We start from the raw sequence: 19437 nt of genomic DNA, 5'->3' as shown, positions 1-19437 counted from the left end.
TATCTCCCCGCGCGCGCACGGGAGGGAGAGCAGACAGGAGAGCAGACAGGCCGGCATCGCGTAAGGCGCATGCGCGATTCTCTTACATGATCGCGCTTTTGTCAGCAAGAAAGACGGGATCGCGCGGCGAATCAGGAGGACGGCGCATGCGCAGGTTTCGGAAGCGCCGTCCCAGCGACTGAGCCGGCTGTCAGTTAAGGAGCATAGAGGAGGGGTTAGGGCAGGGGCGGTACGGCCAGAGGAGATGGAAGGGCTACCCCCTTGACTGGTTGCATGACTGTTGGAGCACCGAATGTGAAGTTTATAAGACGATTTTTTGAAGTATAAAGAGCCCAGGAAAGCGGCACTAACATGGATAACAACACACTCAAGATAATCTATAAGGTACTGTTGCTAGTTTATAAAGTGAAAATGAGGTGAAAGGTTCGCTTTAAGTAAGTGATTGACAGGTTATAAAAACCTGTTTTTTGGGCAAATAGAGCCACAGTGAGGTTTAATAAGGCCAGCTTAGGATTCTTCGAATTAGTCTGGACATGAGCATATGTTTAGGTTAGAGGGGTAAAATCTGATGACAGAATCCCTTTAAACCTCCTCTGGTTTTAACATCAGCACAAAAACTGTGCATCAGGAGCTTCATAGCATGGGTTTCCATGGCCAAACCACTGCAAGCAAGCCTGATGTAAAACATGCTGCTACTTCACTCTGTATAAGTGTGAGTAATGAATCACACTTCTGTGTCACGGTCCCTCCTGTGAGAGGTAAGAAGATCGGATAGACTTGCTGCACATGAGGCTATTTGACAGGTCTCTCTGTTTTCCTCTATGTATGTTGTTGTTTGGTAGGATCTCACCTCTCCTCAGGTGGCGCTCGTTATCAGTGATTAGGCTCTATTTAGAGCCGCCTCACACTGCTGACCATGTGGTTGCTAGTGCTGGTTTGTCTTGGATCTCCTGCTTCTCCATACAGCTCTAAAAGGTAAGTATTTGTTGCCTTCGCTGTTTCTTTTTATCTGGAGTGTGTTGTTTCTAGGCCTCAGGGAGACACAGGTTCAGTCATTCTGGAAGGAACCAGCTGTCTCATCCCTTGCTACCTATCCTAGGGCTCGTCAGTTTTAGCAGGGCTTTAGGTATCGGGTGTATGAGTATTTCCACCATCAGGATCTGCTTATACTGGCAGGAGTTAGGGAAAGGCCTAGGGATTACTAGGAGGTCACCATCCCTCTTTCTTAGCTTTTGAGGCCTAAATTGTTGTCTATTCGTTGTGGTGTGTATTTGGTGTTTTCCCTTCTCCTTAACCTGTGACACTCTGTCTGGCAGTCTGATGTATGAGTCTGGGTTTGCTGAATGTCAGAAGAACATTACAGTTGGCACAATGGAGTCAGGCAGGTAAAGTTTGGAGGAGGATGGATAATGCTATGGGGTTGTTTTTCATGGGTTGTTTAGGCCCATTAGCTCCATATAGGGAAATCTTAATGCTTCAGCATACCCAGGCATTTTGGACAATTGTAAGGTATGCTTCCAGCTTTGTGGGAACAGTTTGAGGAAGTCCCTTTTCTGTTCCAGCATGACTGTACCTCCGTGCACAAAGCAAGGTCCATAAAGGTGTGGAAGAACTTAACCTTAACCCCGCTAAACACCTTTGGGAAGAGCTAGAACAGAGACCAGCCAGGCCCTTTCATTTACCATCAGTGTCTAAGCTTACAAATGGTCTTCTGGATGAATGAGCAAAAATTCCCACAGACACACTGCAAAATCTTGTAGAAAGCCTTCCCAGAAGACTAAAAGCCATTTTAGGTGGGATGGGGGGGTCAACTCCATATTAGTGCCTATGAATTTAGAATAGGAGGTCATAAAAGCTCCTTTAAGTGTAATGTGTAGGTGCCCCAAGACTTTTGACCATATAGTATAAATATACACACACACACACACACACACACACACACACACACAATAATGAGGTGCTCATGTGCTTTTATATTGATAAAATACATTTCATCCATGATTTTTCTTATGGATATATACAATATATCATACTAGAGGGTCCTAGATGCCACCTCCTCACAATGATTATTAATCAGGAAGATCACACATAAAATTAATAGGGAAAAAAAATGGTCTCTGGAATCTTCCATTCTTCTACTTCCTGGTCATAACTAGGTTATAGTCATTTAAAAAAAATGGGAACAGAAAAAAAGCAAAAAGGTGGGACTGACACGTGATCGCTGGCTTTGGAACCATGGCTAGCTCTGAAATAAATAAAACCTGTAGCTGTTTTTATAAATTACATTTTCCTATTCTATAGATATTATTTCAGCTTTCCATTGCCCACCGTTCCTGCAGTATGCATGCTATTACAAGTGATCTACAACCTGTGACTCTACATCGCTATGTCAAAGATCCCCAGTAATGAAACCTCTAGGACTGGGCTAGCTCTTGGCTAGAAGCATGGATCTATAAGCTTTTAGGAGGGAATGGATAATTAAGTTCCCCCGAAATTAGCCTCCTTGACTTCAACAGAGGGAAACAGAAGGACATTTATCCATGAACTGGTAAATATGAGGGAATGTGACGGTGAGCAGTGCAATTGGACCACATCCAAACAGCACAACCTGCCAAGTGAGGAGGTACTGTACTTGGCAGATGGATGGTTTGCGGTCACTAGGCCTACACAGGTAAGACCTCAGCACCATTAGAACGATACGTACTTTCTCCAGCTCAATCATGAACAAGCAGAACATAATATCCCTGGGAACAGACATGTGAGAACCAGCTGAGAGATTTACCTAAATAAATACCTCTGTCACACACATCACCTCCAAGGTGTCCAGTGTTTGTGCCCTGTGACTATGGGCAGTCATATTTGCACGGACCCCTCACCAACATGATGGGTATCCCCTGTGTACAATAGCATACTAACAAAGGCACGTCTAAAAGCTGGGTATCCCCTGGAAGGGAGTGGTTTCCACAACTATTCACTACCGAATACATAGGTGGCCTCGTCACTATAACATGCGAGGTCTAAGGACCCTTGTGTGCCAGTGTAACTATAGAACAAAAAAATGCCAGGACCCAGTGTCAGATCTTGCTCAGAGGGTGTAAAGGTCTCCAAGAGCACCCTATCAACCCCTCCCCCAGCAGATATCCAACCCAGGTCCCTACCATGTAAAAGAAGCCCACCCTCCCACCTCGTGAAGCTTAGAGGACTCACAAAGCAGCTGAGCACCGAACAGTGGGGGCGCAGAGAGGGCTCAGTCATGCTGGCAGGGGCTGCACGGTCCGGCCGCAGCTCGCACACAAGGGCTGGGCCGGTGTAACCATCGCGTCTCCTCTTCTGCTTCTGCACCCAGAGCCAGCTCACTGCAGCCTCTCCATCGCACAGAAAAAGGGAGGAGGTGAAGGGAGGAGCAGGTGCTTCTGCTGTCTGTACAGCCTGCTGCCGCCTCCTCCTCTGGCATGGAGTCAGGCACACACACCCCCTCCCATCTGCCGGGTAACCAGGCCTGAGCAGGGACAGCAACTACATCTGCTAAAATGTAGACCACGATTCTTAGCAATCCTGACCATTTTACCAAAACCTGGAGCTTGAGAGTAAGCAGAGTCCAGGACTCACAGATGTACAATACCATCTGCCGTCTCTATGGACATACGTACACGTGATACCCAAGTTACCTCCAAATATTGTTCCTCAGATGCAACACAGAGACAGGAGGATTATGCCACTATTCAATTCTATCCATCAGTCTATCCAACCATCCATCTATAAATCACCCTTAAGTCCACCAGCGAATGATTATTGTTCATGTGTCACAAAATTGAATTCTTTTTTATACTTCTGTACAATAGATTGAACACTGTGGGGTTTCGCTCTGGTAGATAGGGTAAGCGGGCGCAGTACAGAGGCAAAATACAAGTTCTTAACTCAAAACGTCAGTGTTTATTCACACTTGAGGCAATTGCACAAAACGGCACGTGACTTTGCAGTCTTGGTGTTAATTCGCACACAATTGAAAGTTCATATAACACAAGTCACCTTGCTGGCAGTTCTGCCTCCAGTAGTCTACAGCAGGCTTTAGGGGGCCTCTTTCCCCAGCGTGCAGCCCTCAGCCCTCCAGCAAGGCACAAAGCCTCAGATCCCAAAAACAGAGACATCTCTGCTGAGCCCAGCTGCCTATTTAAGGACAGCCAGGTGCTGCCAAAACCTGGACCAGCACTCAAACTCCGATCCGGTATTTGACCTCACCTGGCTGGAAACCAGCCCAGCCGCACATGCTGGGAGGAAAATACCTGACTTGCCAGACCCCACAAACGCTCACTTTGTCACACCAGTTATTTGTCATTATATCTTTATTTTCACACAGGAGGGACTGATTTCTCTGCAGGTTACCCTCCCTTATGCCACAGTAGTGCTCCTTCCGGTGTGCCATGTATCCCTCTATCAGCTTAGTGATGTGGGTTCAGGAAGATGGACCCCCCACCGATCTGATACTGAAGACCCATCCTAAGGATTGGTCATCAATGTTTAAAGAGCATCTGTCACCATGCTCAAACTATTAAACCAGGCATACTGCTTGCTAGGGTTGATCACGGTTACTAAAATAAGACCATTTTTCTTTGTAATCAGTATTACCCATGCAGAGAAATTCTTACTTAGGCCTCATGCACACGACCGTTGTTTTATTCAGTGTCCGTTGTGCAGTTTTTAGTGATTTATTTTTTTTTGAGGACCCATTGACTTTCAATGGGTCCGTTGAAAACTCGGCTAATGCACAGTTTGTCATCCGCGTCCGTGATCGGTGGTTCCAGTCCGTCAAAAAAATATAACCTGTCCTATTATTTTCACGGAAAACGGTTCTCGGACCCATTCAAGTCAATAGGACCGCTAAAAAACACAGAGGCACACAGGATTGTCATCCGCGTCCGTTTTTTTTCCTATCATTTGCATGGCAAACCTGTCTTAGATTTTTTTTTTTACTTTCCTTCATGCCTCGTGATCCTCCAAAAATAAAGGAAAACACACGGAAACAAAAACTGAAACGGATCACGGAACCCCATTTTGCGGAACGGAACACAACAACGGTCGTGTGCATGAGGCCTTTCAGTTATATGTAAACATCCTCACTGCACTGGTGCCTGGCCCTGAAATCTCACACATCCGCCAGTGGCAGTACCATAAGCGCATGTGCAGTGAAGCTCTCAGTGAGGATCACCATTCAGATCTTACTGCGCTACAGCATGCTCAAAATTTTAAAGGTCAGGCATCAGAGCAGCAAGGATGCCTGGCGTTGTCAATCTCACTGGGGAGTGGTAACAGGGTAAGGTGGAAGTGAAACAGTGCTCCAAGGGGCTAGGCCAGCCCCTCAGTGCTCCAAGCAGCTCATTTAAATATACCAGAAAGTAAGAATTCCTCTAAATCGCTCATGCCAATTGCAGAGAAAAAGGGCTCATTTTAGACACCATGATCAACCCTACAAAACCCTGAAAAAACCCTTGAAAAGCAATTCTTCTGTCTTGTGTATTAGGATTTCTTCAACAAGTTATAGGAATGACCTGGTATAAGAATCCTGTCACAATCCACACATTTACATTTCTCATGTCCCCCATGATATTTTACAGTGTTTTCATAGCTTTACAACTCTACTGTGGTCGATCTGCTGCTAAAAGTGTAAATTAAGGCTGGGTTCACACTTGAGCGTTTTACAGCGCGTTTTTCAGCGCTGTAAAACGCTCAACACATGAAAACCAATGCTTTCCTATGGCCCTGGTTCTCACTTGAGCGTTTTACAGCGCTGAAAAACGCGCTGTAAAACGCCCTACGCTCAAACAAGTACTTGAGCTTCTTTGGGGCGTTTTGACGCGCGTTTGTGGCCATAGGACATTGCAGTCAATCACACAAACGCGCGTCAAACGCGCGTTTACTATTGCAAAAAACGCTCGTCAAACGCGCATATCAAAGACGCTCAGGTCTGAACACAGCCTAAATGCAAAGAAAACCCGCGACTGTCAGAAATGACACCTCTTTCCCCTATACACACACATACTGTAGCTTCACACTTGACCCAAGGTTATTGAATTAAAGTGAAACACCACTTTAGGGCACCAGCTACCTACGGTAAATCATGGTGAAAAAAAACAATTTTCACATTATAACGAGACAACTGCGTAAAGTTGAAGAAACAATGTGGTCCTCTATAAGAAGAAGGCAAATATACACCAGATAAAAGGGAATCAGAAATAGTCATTACAGTGGGGCAAAAAAGTATTTAGTCAGCCACCAATTGTACAAGTTCTCCCACTTAAAAAGATGAGAGGCCTGTAATTTTCATCATAGGTACACCTCAACTATGAGAGACAGAATGGGGGGAAAGAATACAGGAAATCACATTGTAGGATTTCTAATGAATTAATTGGTAAATTCCTCGGTAAAATAAGTATTTGCTCACCTACAAACAAGCAAGATTTCGGGCTCTCACAGACCTGTAACTTCTTCTTTAGGAGGCTCCTCTGTCCTCCACTCGTTACCTGTATTAATGGCACCTGTTTGAACTTGTTATCAGTATAAAAAGACACCTGTCCACAACCTCAAACAGTCACACTCCAAACTCCACTATGGCAAAGACCAAAGAGCTGTCGAAGGACACCAGAAACAGAATTGTAGACCTGCACCAGGTTGGGAAGACTGAATCTGCAATAGGCAGGCAGCTTAGTGAGAAGAAATCAACTATGGGAGCAATTATTAGAAAATGGAAGACGTACAAGACCACTGATAATCTCCCTCGATCTGGGGCTCCACAGAAGATCTCACCCCGTGGGGTCAAAATGATCACAAGAATGGTGAGCAAAAATCCCAGAACCACACAGGGGGACCTAGTGAATGACCTGCAGAGAGCTGGGACCAAAGTATCAGAGGCTACCATAAGTAACACACTACGCCGCCAGGGACTCAAATCCTGCAGTGCCAGACATGTCCCCCTGCTTAAGCCAGTACATGTCTGGGCCCATCTGTTTGCTGGAGAGCATTTGGATGATCTAGAAGAGGATTGGGAGAATGTCATATGGTCAGATTGAAACCAAAGTAGAACTTTTTGGTAAAAACTCAACTCGTCGTGTTTGGAGGAGAAAGAATGAGTTGCATCCAAAGAACACCATACCTTCTGTGAAGCATGGGGTGGAAACATCATGCTTTTGGGCTGTTTTTCTGCAAAGGGACCAGGACGACTGATCCGTGTAAAGGAAAGAATGAATGGGGCCATGTATCGTGAGATTTTGAGTGAAAACCTCCTTTCATCAGCAAGGGCATTGAAGATATAACGTGGCCGGGTCTTTCAGCATGACAATGATCCCAAACACACCGCCCGGGCAACGAAGGAGTGGCTTTGTATAAAGCACTTCAAGGTCCTGGAGTGGCCTAGCCAGTCTCCAGATCTCAACCCCATAGAAAACCTTTGAAGGGAGTTGAAAGTCCGTGTTGCCCAGCGACAACCCCAAAACATCACTGCTCTAGAGGAGATCTGCATGGAGGAATGGGCCAAAATACCAGCAACAGTGTGTGAACACCTTGTGTAGACTTACAGAAAACGTTTGACCTCTGTCATTGCCAACAAAGGGTATATAACAAAGTATTGAGATGAACTTTTGTTATTGACCAAATACTTATTTTCCACCATAATTTGCTAATAAATTCTTTAAAAATCAGACTGATTTTCTGGATTTTTTTTTTCTCATTATGTCTTTCATAGTTGAGGTATACCTATGATGAAAATTACAGGCCTCTCATCTTTTTAAGTGGGAGAACTTGCACAATTGGTGGCTGACTAAATACTTTTTTGCCCCACTGTAAATGAGATGATCGTGGGAATATATATATATATATATATAATTTATTTTATTTTTTTCGCTCATTGTTACTGGGTTTGGCTGGTTTGGGGCTTACAAGTGCATACTATAGAATCATAATGGTTTCAACTTTAGCAAAAGTGGCAAACCAATTTGCTTCCTAAATGCAAAATGAAGCAACTTTCTAAACCGTTTTCATTACAAATGTCCTACTATTAGGGTTCTGCAGAGTGTATGCAAGTCCATCACCTAGCTGGTGGTGATGCTGGTGAGGCTGACAAATCTGTAAGAGCATGGCTCCTGTTTCCAGCAGCGCTCCCTGCACTCCTCAAGTAGGGGTAGCAGTAGGCTGTAGGTAGGGAGAAGAACACACACACACACACAGTTGTCTGGGGGAAGACAGCAGCATTATGAAACTAGCAGCAGGATGATGCAAACTGCATATCGGAGTCTAAAAATGTATGTATGACGACTAAAGCCTGAAACTTAGTGAAGTCTTATTCCTCAAGGTAACTACTAACATACCGAACATACAAAATCAATTTTTTTTCCTAGGCAAATGGATGCCCACAGCCTTTAAAGAGGTTTTCCAAGTTATAGATATTAATGACCTATGCATAGAATACCGTATTTTTCTTTTTTCAAGACGCACCAGATGATAAGATGCAGGTTTTAGAGGAGGAATATAAGAAGAAAAAACAGAACCCAATCTTCATCACACTTCAGATCAGACCTCCATCAGAGATAAAATAAAATACATTAACTCACCTCTCCTGCTCCGCCATCACTGTGCAGATCTGGCAGTCTCTCCTGCACTCACGTTCCGTGGTTTTCTCTGGGCTGCGCTGCACTGTGACCTGACTGCGAACAAAGTCCGGTCATAGTGTGTGCACTACATCCTAATGCTGTACGCAGTCAGGACAGTTCAGTGAGCGGTGAGTACGGGGCTACAGTCACTATTCACTGGGCGAGATTTATCGAACTGGTGTAAAGTAGAACTAGCCTACTTGCCCATAGCAACCAACCAGATTCCACCTTTCATTTTCCAAAGGAGCTTTACACCAGTTTTGATAAAGCTCCCCCACTGTGCCTCCTGGATACTAGTGAGCAATTTCATAATGAAAGTGCTCACTAATAATTGCTTTATAAGACGCACCGACATGTCTGCCCACTTTTTGGGGAAAAAGCGCGTCTTATAAAGCAGAAAATAAGGTAGGTCATCAATATCAGATCGTTCAGCTCTGACACTCAGCACCCCTACAGATCAGCTGCTACCCTCCACCCTAGGCCTCCTACACAGGAACTTGTGCGCCCTGTGGCTGTGCTGCCGCCCGCAAATTGCAGGCCGCAATGCACGAACACCGACCATGGGGCAGCCGCAGCAAACCCATTCACTGAAATGGGTTCGCGATCCGCCCGTTTCGCAAAAAGATAGGAAACGTTCTATCTTTTTGCGGAACGGAAGTACAGGACAAAACCCCATGGAAGCACTCTATAGTGCTTCAGTAGGGTTCCGTTCCGTGCTTCCGTTTCAAACCATTCTGCATCTCCGGATTTGCGGATTTGTGTATTGCGGATCCGCAATACGGCAACAGGCAGCACACGTTCGTGTGCAGGAGGCCTTAGGCTTCCTGTACACAAACGTTTTTTTTTTTCTGTTAACGTTCCATTTTTTGCGTTCCGTATATGGGAGGTACTTCATATGCCTTCAGTTTCCATTTAAAGATAGGAAATGTTCTATTATTGTCCGCATAACGGACAAGGATAGTACTGTTCTATCAGGTGCCAGCTGTTCCGTTCCGCAAAAAACTGAATGCACACAGACGTAATCTGTATTTTTTGCGGATCCGTTTTTTGCAGACCGCAAAATACTGAAAAAGGCCTCCTGCACACGAACGTGTGCGCCCGATGGGCATTCCGCATCACGGATGTGGACCCCTTCACTTCAATGGGTCCGGAGATGTGGAATGGTGCGGAACGGAAGCATGGAACGGGTTTCCTCCCGCAATTCCATTCTGCAAAAAGATAGAACATGTCCTATCTTTTTGTGGAACGGTCGGATCGCGGACCCATTAAAGTGAATGGGTCCGCGATCCACTGCGGCTGCCCCAGAATCGGTGTTCGTGCATTGCGGCCCGCAGCACGGCCACGGGGTGCACACGTTTGTGTGCAGGAGACCAAAGCCATACGGTCGTGTGCAAGAGGCCTTAGCTCCAGGAAATAAAAAGTGAACGGAGCTGGAAGACCACAACGCCATACATTGCGTAGTGGCCGATCATAGGTACTGCAGCTCAATTCCGAATCCAGTGACCTACAGAAAGGTCATCAATATATATACCCGGAAAGCCCCTTTAACATCAGGGGAAGGTCTTCACTGGTTCATCAGTCTTCTCCCCAAGTGTATGGAGAATACGCAGAGACCTGTAGAGCCACCAAGGTAGAATTTCATCTTTATGTTGTGGAGGGTTTGGGGAGAATACCCAGTAAGTCATACAATACTGAATAGGGCTTATCGAGACTTATTACTTTCCATAATCCTATAGGGATGGCGCGGCATTCTTGTCTTCTATGTCTTTGGTGCTTGTTGTTATGGCTTCCCAGCCTAACTTTAGTAACCGGTGTGTATACACCATTCTTAAGCTTGTTTCTCTATATGCACCATCTCCCTCTTACTTACTTCTCTGGCAACTTGGGTTTGAAAAAGCTCATTTTTGACCAAAACGTCACTTGAATGTGAAGTTGCCTTACGAATAAAGATTGAATTCTGCATAGCATTGGAGTGCTGTTTATATCTGTTACTTTCCATAATCACCACAACAAAATTAAGAGCGCTAAACCATAGTCATACTGTATATTTTCTCACCAGGAGGGCAAACACTGGAGAGTTGTGCCGACCTGTCCTCCCCAGCTTGTAGATATCTGTGCTCCATCATTCACTAGGGTGTTCGGTTTGGTTCTCAAGTGGCACAAATTGTTATAAACCAAATGAAATGCTAGTTCTGTGGCACTATATACCAAAAAAACACTCACAAGACTGGTTGTACTTGGAAGGTGTCCATACACCCACCAATGTCTCAACTTGCATTGGGCTTTAGTTCTAATATTATAGTCCACATGGTCTCAAAGTTACCACCAAGCTGGTTCACACTATGAACAGCAGAAACGGGGCCACATGGTATTCACCCTGCACATTGATCCTCGTGTGAAGTACATGGGGATATTAAGGAATAATTTTAACAAAACATCCGAGAACTATACTGATGTACAGTGTAGGCCCATGAAAGTATTACAACAGAGTTTGCATGTCTCCCACATACCATCAAATCCCTACCCGCATGTCGGGGCCATGGACACATTATATTCGGGAGGCCATTGGCCAGTGCATATGGGTAGGGTTTCAGAAGGTGTGGCAGATGGACTCTACGGCCATTGGCCAATGCATGTGGTTGGCATTTTGGCCAGTTCTTAACACTTAGCAAAGGACATCAAGGCAGTCATTTATAATATTATATATTATAATAAAGCCCCTGCACTGGCGGTGGATTGCAGAACTTATGAAGTGGCGCCAGCCTCTACATAACTTTGGCGCATTCAGTACTGCTGCTAAATGTAAGACCGCCTAACTGGCTTACATTTAGAGTCTAAATTTTAGACCATTTTCTACGCCTAAACCAGACGCAGAAAATGACGAATGAGACGGGCCCACTTTTTTTTTAATTTTTTTTTTTTAGACCTGGCGTGAGCAGGTAGAAGTCATAGATTGCAGCGCAACTATTCATTGTCCCGCCATCTGCGCCTGAAATCTGCCTAAGGCTACTTTCACACCTGCGTTCAGGGCTCCGCTTGTGAGCTCCGTTTGAAGGGTCTCACAAGCGGCCCCGAAAGCATCCGTCCTGCCCTAATGCATTCTGAGTGGACGCGGATCCGCTCAGAATGCATCAGTCTGGCAGCGTTCAGCCTCCGCTACGCTCAGCAAGCGGACACCTGAACGCTGCTTGCAGCGTTCGGGGGTCCGCCTGGCCGTGCGGAGGCAAGCAGATCCGTCCAGACTTACAATGTAAGTCAATGGGGACGGATCCGTTTGAAGTTGACACAATATGGCTCAAGTTTCAAACGGATCCGTCCCCCATTGACTTTCAATGTAAAGTCTGGACGGATCCGTCTGAAGCTACTTTCACACTTAGAATTTTTTTTAAACTATAATGCAGACGGATCCGTTCTGAACGGATCCAAACGTCTGCATTATAGGAGCGGATCCGTCTGTGCAGACATCAGACGGACCCGCTCTGAACGCAAGTGTGAAAGTAGCCTAATATAAGTATATTTCAGTATAATAAATGGCCCCCTAAATATCTACTGTATACATAATAGAAAATGTAATTACATAAGTCAGTATAAAGACATTTGCTTTTCTAACCACATATTGTTCGAATTTCTTTGCTCACTTAACTTGAGTTATAATTCAGGTGTCTGGAACATAATGTCATAGCTATGGACCAGATCTCATCTAGATTCTGCAGATCTAGCGGCAAACATTTACATTTCCTCATACCGCTACCTGTTCTCTACTAAAAAACAAACAAAACAAAAAAACCACAATATTCTAGAGGACATATTTTGAAATGTCCAAGGCAGCACTGCTGTCAGATATATTCTGTAATGCCTAAGCAAGCAATGCTGTGGCAGGCTATAGTTAAAGCATTTGGTCACATCTGTCCAAAGTAATGCCACGCTGTGGCACGATGCAGGTGGGAGAACAGGCCATGGACATGATTGATGGTCTGATGTCAAACCTTCATTCTGCATCCTTCTCTTCTCATAAACACATTTCCATTTTCTGCAATGTCTGTATGGACACACAGTAATAATGTTTTGCTATTCTCTTTGCACCACATTTAATGTGTTAGACATTTTTTGGCAGGGAGCATGGCTTAATACAAAACAGCATAGCCTATCAGAAAGGGGCATGTCTTAATACAAAACAGCATAGCCTATCAGAAAGGGGCATGGCTTAATACAAAACAGCATAGCCTATCAGAAAGGGGCATGGCTTAATACAAAACAGCATAGCCTATCAGAAAGGGGCATGGCTTAATACAAAACAGCATAGCCTATCAGAAAGGGGCATGGCTTAATACAAAACAGCATAGCCTATCAGAAAGGGGCATGGCTTAATACAAAACAGCATAGCCTATCAGAAAGGGGCATGGCTTAATACAAAACAGCATAGCCTATCAGAAAGGGGCATGGCTTAATACAAAACAGCATAGCCTATCAGAAAGGGGCATGGCTTAATACAAAACAGCATAGCCTATCAGAAAGGGGCATGGCTTAATACAAAACAGCATAGCCTATCAGAAAGGGGCATGGCTTAATACAAAACAGCATAGCCTATCAGAAAGGGGCATGGCTTAATACAAAACAGCATAGCCTATCAGAAAGGAGCATGGCTTAATACAAAACAGCATAGCCTATCAGAAAGGAGCATGGCTTAATACAAAACAGCATAGCCTATCAGAAAGGGGCATGGCTTAATACAAAACAGCATAGCCTATCAGAAAGGGGCATGGCTTAATACAAAACAGCATAGCCTATCAGAAAGGGGAATGGCTTAATACAAAACAGCATAGCCTATCAGAAAGGGGCATGGCTTAATACAAAACAGCATAGCCTATCAGAAAGGGGCATGGCTTAATACAAAACAGCATAGCCTATCAGAAAGGGGCATGGCTTAATACAAAACAGCATAGCCTATCAGAAAGGAGCATGGCTTAATACAAAACAGCATAGCCTATCAGAAAGGGGCATGGCTTAATACAAAACAGCATAGCCTATCAGAAAGGAGCATAGCTTAATACAAAACAGCATAGCCTATCAGAAAGGAGCATGGCTTAATACAAAACAGCATAGCCTATCAGAAAGGGGCATGGCTTAATACAAAACAGCATAGCCTATCAGAAAGGGGCATGGCTTAATACAAAACAGCATAGCCTATCAGAAAGGAGCATGGCTTAATACAAAACAGCATAGCCTATCAGAAAGGAGCATGGCTTAATACAAAACAGCATAGCCTATCAGAAAGGGGCATGGCTTAATACAAAACAGCATAGCCTATCAGAAAGGAGCATAGCTTAATACAAAACAGCATAGCCTATCAGAAAGGAGCATGGCTTAATACAAAACAGCATAGCCTATCAGAAAGGGGCATGGCTTAATACAAAACAGCATAGCCTATCAGAAAGGGGCATGGCTTAATACAAAACAGCATAGCCTATCAGAAAGGAGCATGGCTTAATACAAAACAGCATAGCCTATCAGAAAGGGGCATGGCTTAATACAAAACAGCATAGCCTATCAGAAAGGGGAATGGCTTAATACAAAACAGCATAGCCTATCAGAAAGGGGCATGGCTTAATACAAAACAGCATAGCCTATCAGAAAGGGGCATGGCTTAATACAAAACAGCATAGCCTATCAGAAAGGGGCATGGCTTAATACAAAACAGCATAGCCTATCAGAAAGGGGCATGGCTTAATACAAAACAGCATAGCCTATCAGAAAGGGGCATGGGTTAAAAAGCACCAATGTCAATGTGCACCAAAAATGATCCAAAATGTTGGTAAAGTAAGCCAACTTATAGGTGGTATAAAATTAAACTAGGCAGTATAAATGTATGAAAGTTTACATCCATCATCAGCCACGGTGATATATCTGGTGCAGTCTACATTTACACTGTTTAAGCCTTAGGTAAATCTGCCCCATTAAATTCTCAACAGACTAACATCTAATTGAAATGAAAAAAATCTAATTCATTAAACATTTTCTTTAAAGGTGATCCGTCACCCCCCAAACTCAGTTTCATAGTAAGCATACTACCATGTAGAGTGGGTGTCCCGAAGCATTCCTGTTAAAATGTGTTCCTCTAATCCTGAGAGAGGTTTCATTTCATTCTTAGGCTCCATTCACACGTCCGCAATTCTGTTTGCGGACCCATTCATTTCTATGGGGCCACACGATGTGCTGTCCGGATCCGGAAATGCGGACCCGCACTTCCGGGTCCACAATTCCTCTCCCGAAAAAAATAGAACATGTCCTATTCTTGTCCGCAATTGTGGACAAGATTAGGCATTTTCTATTATAGTGTCGGCGATGTGCGGTCCACAAAATGCGGAACGCACATTGCCGGTGTCCGTGTTTTGCGGATGTGTGAATGGACCCTTATGCAGATAAGGTTTTCATTGCACCATGGACGGGACTGCTCTGTTTGGTGCTCCTAGCTCCCCTTGCACTATCTCTACCAGCTCTGAAACCTCAGACACTGGGCGATATTACTGGCAGAACCATGGTGTGCACAACCCCTTTAATGTTTTGGAAAGGCCAAGTCAAAATCCTCACCTTAATCCAATAGAAATGCTGTGGAAGGACCTGAAGTGAACAGCGCATGGGGGGGAAACCAACATTCAAGAGCTGAAGCTGTTTTGTATGGGGGAACGAGCTACAATTCCTCCAAGCCGATGTGCAGGACTAACCAACAACTGCAGTCATTGCTGGTAAAGGGCTCACACCTGTGAAATATTGAAAGCAAAGGTTCTAAGAAACTTTAGCCCCTCACAGACCTGTGATAATGGATCAAGTCTAATATTTTTGACTCATTTGTTTGATTTGGTTATCTTTATCTACATCTAGCACTTGTGTGAAAGTTTGTCGTTTTATGGGGTCATTTATCAAACTGGTGTAAAGTAGAACTGGCTTAGTTGCCCATGGCAACCAATCAGACTCCACCTTTTTATTTTTCACAGCTCCTTTGGAAAATAAAAAGGTGGTATCTGACTGGTTGCCATTAGTTCATATTTATGCAGAAATATAGAAAATTCTGAAGGGTTTACAGACTTTCAAGCACCACTGTACATAGCAGTATGCTTACTTTAAAACCAATTTTGGAGATGACAGACTCCCATTAGGCTGGCCAAGACCAGACAGCTGTCCCCCTAGTGAAACAAGATAAGTGGCTGCCAGACACATAGTGTCACTTTTCTCCACAGAACACAAAGGATGACAAGTTAAAATCCACTCAAATGATCCTAAAGGGCCCCAAGGGCCCCTCCAGAAAAAGATCTCCTCGCAATTATTATTTTTTTTCTCGGTCTGGAGAACTAAATAGCAGCGGCTTCTTCTGTAAGCTCTATTAGGAAGAAGTCTCACATTTATGGTCACAGAACAAACTCCCACATTTGCTTTGGCCTAGGTGGATGGAATTTCCAAAAGTAACTTCCCCTCATTTATTTCCCCTATTACCCACGAATTAGGAATTCCCCAGCTCCTTTCAGGTATCCATCTACATAAACGCAAAAACTACCTAAAAACAAAATGCTTTGTTCCAGTGTATAGAAACCCTAAGCCTAAAGTAAGCGGCTTACGAAACTGTGGCACTCCTGCAGACATGCTTCTGGTGGTTCTCAAACTGGACTTTCACATAAGAATTGGCCAAAAATGCCAATTGTATATCATTCATATGATCGATCATCAAAATGCCAGACCAAATTAGCAGACCAGGGAGGTGGTGTGCACAAGGTGCCAAATAATTCACCCATACGACCAGTTTCTGACAAAACAAAACCCTCTAACCTGACGGATGCCATTGTTGACCATTTTGACCATCACCAATGATCGTTCATGTATATTATTAAAATGAAAGTTGGCCAACAGGGTCCAAATTGGGCAGAACTAGAGGGATCTCTAAGATAAATAATTTTTTAGAAGATCTACTAGATAAAAACTCTTTTTTTTTTTTTATCAGGAGACACTCTGCTCCTGCAAGTGCCCTGGAAGCGGGTCTTCAATGTCAAGAGCTCTCTGTATTGCACTGCGTCATGGCCCGCTCCCCCTTTCTGAGTGATGGTTTTACTGGTTGGATGCTACAGCTGTCACTCGGAGCATAGGGGATGTACTGTGAAGAAGCTCAATGTACAGTAGATAGTACTTCACAGAGTAGCTCTGCCTCCATGGCACTTGCAGGAGAGGAGCAGAATATGGCAGATTAAAACTTCATATTCCCACTACTCCTGATAAAAGTTCCACAAATGAATGGTTGTTACATCATCCTCAGCCCCTATCACCTAGTGCTGTCTGCAGTTTAGCGTAGACACAACTGCTGACAGATTCCCTTTTAAGAGTTTTCTCTTTCTGGACAGGTCTTGTTTAATTTCACTATGAACAGTTGATTCTTTAGATAGAATCAGGTCGGTAATCTTGCGAAGGTAAGTCAACATCGGGTAATAACAGGTAGCTATCGCCGTGTACCTTACCCAGTACAGTCATAAAATACCAGAGGTCAGTGATACACAGGGCAGACATTTGATTATTCTGTTACCAGAGATCCTAGTTTTGTTTCACCAAAAATTATTTTAGACAGAGGTCAACATTTGAGAAGTGATTTCTGCTGGATACATGTAACCATCAATTGCTACTTGACCTGATATCGGTTTGTATTCTACAGGGAGATCATAGGATGTGTATGTAAAATAGAAGCTTATAAGAAAAGGGAGGCATTAAGGCACGCTGAAGTCGAGGACAAAATACAGAGATGTTTCCCCACATGTTGTCACCAGCAGCAAATGTGTTCCATGGGTACCTACTAGTGTTTAGAAGTTAAATGGTTCCTCAGCCTACAGATATTGATTACCTATCCTCAGGATAGGCATCAGTGTCAGATCAGTATGAGTCTGCCACCCAGCACCACCAATCAATTATCAATAAATGGCGGTTAAGTTTCCCCCGAAACAAATTCAAAGTCACTTCTGGAGCTCAGTTGAGCAAACACGTAGCACTGACTGCAGTAACAAAGATCTCATGTCTGAGCAGGCAGCAATGCAAAGGTTAATAAAATGTCAAGCTTCTCAGGTTCGGTCACGTACACGAATGTTTACATACTGTACATTCACTACTGGGAGCGCGACTTGTTTACCACTTTCTATACCGCCATAGTGGGCTTACTGGGAGATGGTTGGCCCACAGGTGAATATATCGGACCAAAACTACACTCACCTAAAGAATTATTAGGAACACCATACTAATACGGTGTTGGACCCCCTTTTGCCTTCAGAACTGCCTTAATTCTACGTGGCATTGATTCAACAAGGTGCTGATAGCATTCTTTAGAAATGTTGGCCCATATTGATAGAATAGCATCTTGCAGTTGATGGAGATTTGAGGGATGCACATCCAGGGCACGAAGCTCCCGTTCCACCACATCCCAAAGATGCTCTATTGGGTTGAGATCTGGTGACTGTGGGGGCCATTTTAGTACAGTGAACTCATTGTCATGTTCAAGAAACCAATCTGAAATCATTCGAGCTTTGTGACATGGTGCATTATCCTGCTGGAAGTAGCCATCAGAGGATGGGTACATGGTGGTCATGAAGGGATGGACATGGTCAGAAACAATTCTCAGGTAGCCCGTGGCATTTAAACGATGCCCATTTGGCACTAAGGGGCCTAAAGTGTGCCCAGAAAACATCCCCCACACCATTACACCACCACCACCAGCCTGCACAGTGGTAACAAGGCATGATGGATACATGTTCTCATTCTGTTTACGCCAAATTCGGACTCTACCATTTGAATGTCTCAACAGAAATCGAGACTCATCAGACCAGGCAACATTTTTCCAGTCTTCAACAGTCCAATTTTGGTGAGCTCATGCAAATTGTAGCCTCTTTTTCCTATTTGTAGTGGAGATGAGTGGTACCCGGTGGGGTCTTCTGCTGTTGTAGCCCATCCGCCTCAAGGTTGTGCGTGTTGTGGCTTTACAAATGCTTTGCTGCATACCTCGGTTGTAACGAGTGGTTATTTCAGTCAACGTTGCTCTTCTATCAGCTTGAATCAGTCGGCCCATTCTCCTCTGACCTCTAGCATCCACAAGGCATTTTCGCCCACAGGACTGCCGCATACTGGATGTTTTTCCCTTTTCACACCAGTCTTTGTAAACTCTAGAAATGGTTGTGCATGAAAATCCCAGTAACTGAGCAGATTGTGAAATACTCAGACCGGCCCGTCTGGCACCAACACCCATGCCAAGCTCAAAATTACTTAAATCACCTTTCTTTCCCATTCTGACATTCAGTTTGGAGTTCAGGAGATTGTCTTGACCAGGACCACCCCCCTAAATGCATTGAAGCAACTGCCATGTGATTGGTTGACTAGATAATTGCATTAATGAGAAATAGAACAGGTGTTCCTAATAATTCTTTAGGTGAGTGTATATAAAGCTTACGTTTACACATTTACATCATGCTCACCCCGAAAAAACCAGAGTAAAAGAAACTAGGCAGCTCCCAAAATTGTCAGGATGTGGACTGCACAATACTTTTAGGAAGCTGGAGTAGATTTTGGACCCTTCCGAAATCCACCAAATTGTCAAAAGTCATGCATTGCTTAAAGCAGGGATCCTCAAACTACGGCCCGCCAAGGACATTTATCCGGCCCGCTGGGTGTTTTTGCCGCCGCTGCCTGTTCGTTACTTTTTTTTTCCCCCCAACATAAGAGATGGACGGTCCGGCAGCCAGCCTATCATTGGTGGAAGAGGGAGAGGGGGCGGCAGCCACCG

General features: G+C 44.3%; 1 protein-coding gene across 2 annotated transcripts in view; it reads right to left on the bottom strand.

Moving 5' to 3' along the window:
• The window catches only part of MTMR4 (myotubularin related protein 4), an 82619-nt gene that overhangs the window by 49189 nt on the left and 13993 nt on the right, over positions 1-19437 (bottom strand). Inside the window, exon 1 of one of the 2 annotated variants that reach the window (XM_040423635.1) lies at positions 3208-3370. The exons of the other annotated variant lie outside the window; for it this stretch is intronic. Coding sequence (XP_040279569.1) covers positions 3208-3255 — 48 coding nt within the window. The 5' untranslated portion in view covers positions 3256-3370. Of the gene's footprint in view, positions 1-3207; positions 3371-19437 lie in introns of those variants that run through there. 2 annotated transcript variants of the gene reach the window in all.

The sequence above is a fragment of the Bufo bufo genome, chromosome 3 (assembly GCF_905171765.1).
Source record: "Bufo bufo chromosome 3, aBufBuf1.1, whole genome shotgun sequence".
In the NCBI taxonomy this organism is placed as follows: domain Eukaryota; kingdom Metazoa; phylum Chordata; class Amphibia; order Anura; family Bufonidae; genus Bufo; species Bufo bufo.
Note: the sequence above shows the minus strand (reverse complement) of the source record. Positions and strands in the feature narration are given on the sequence as shown.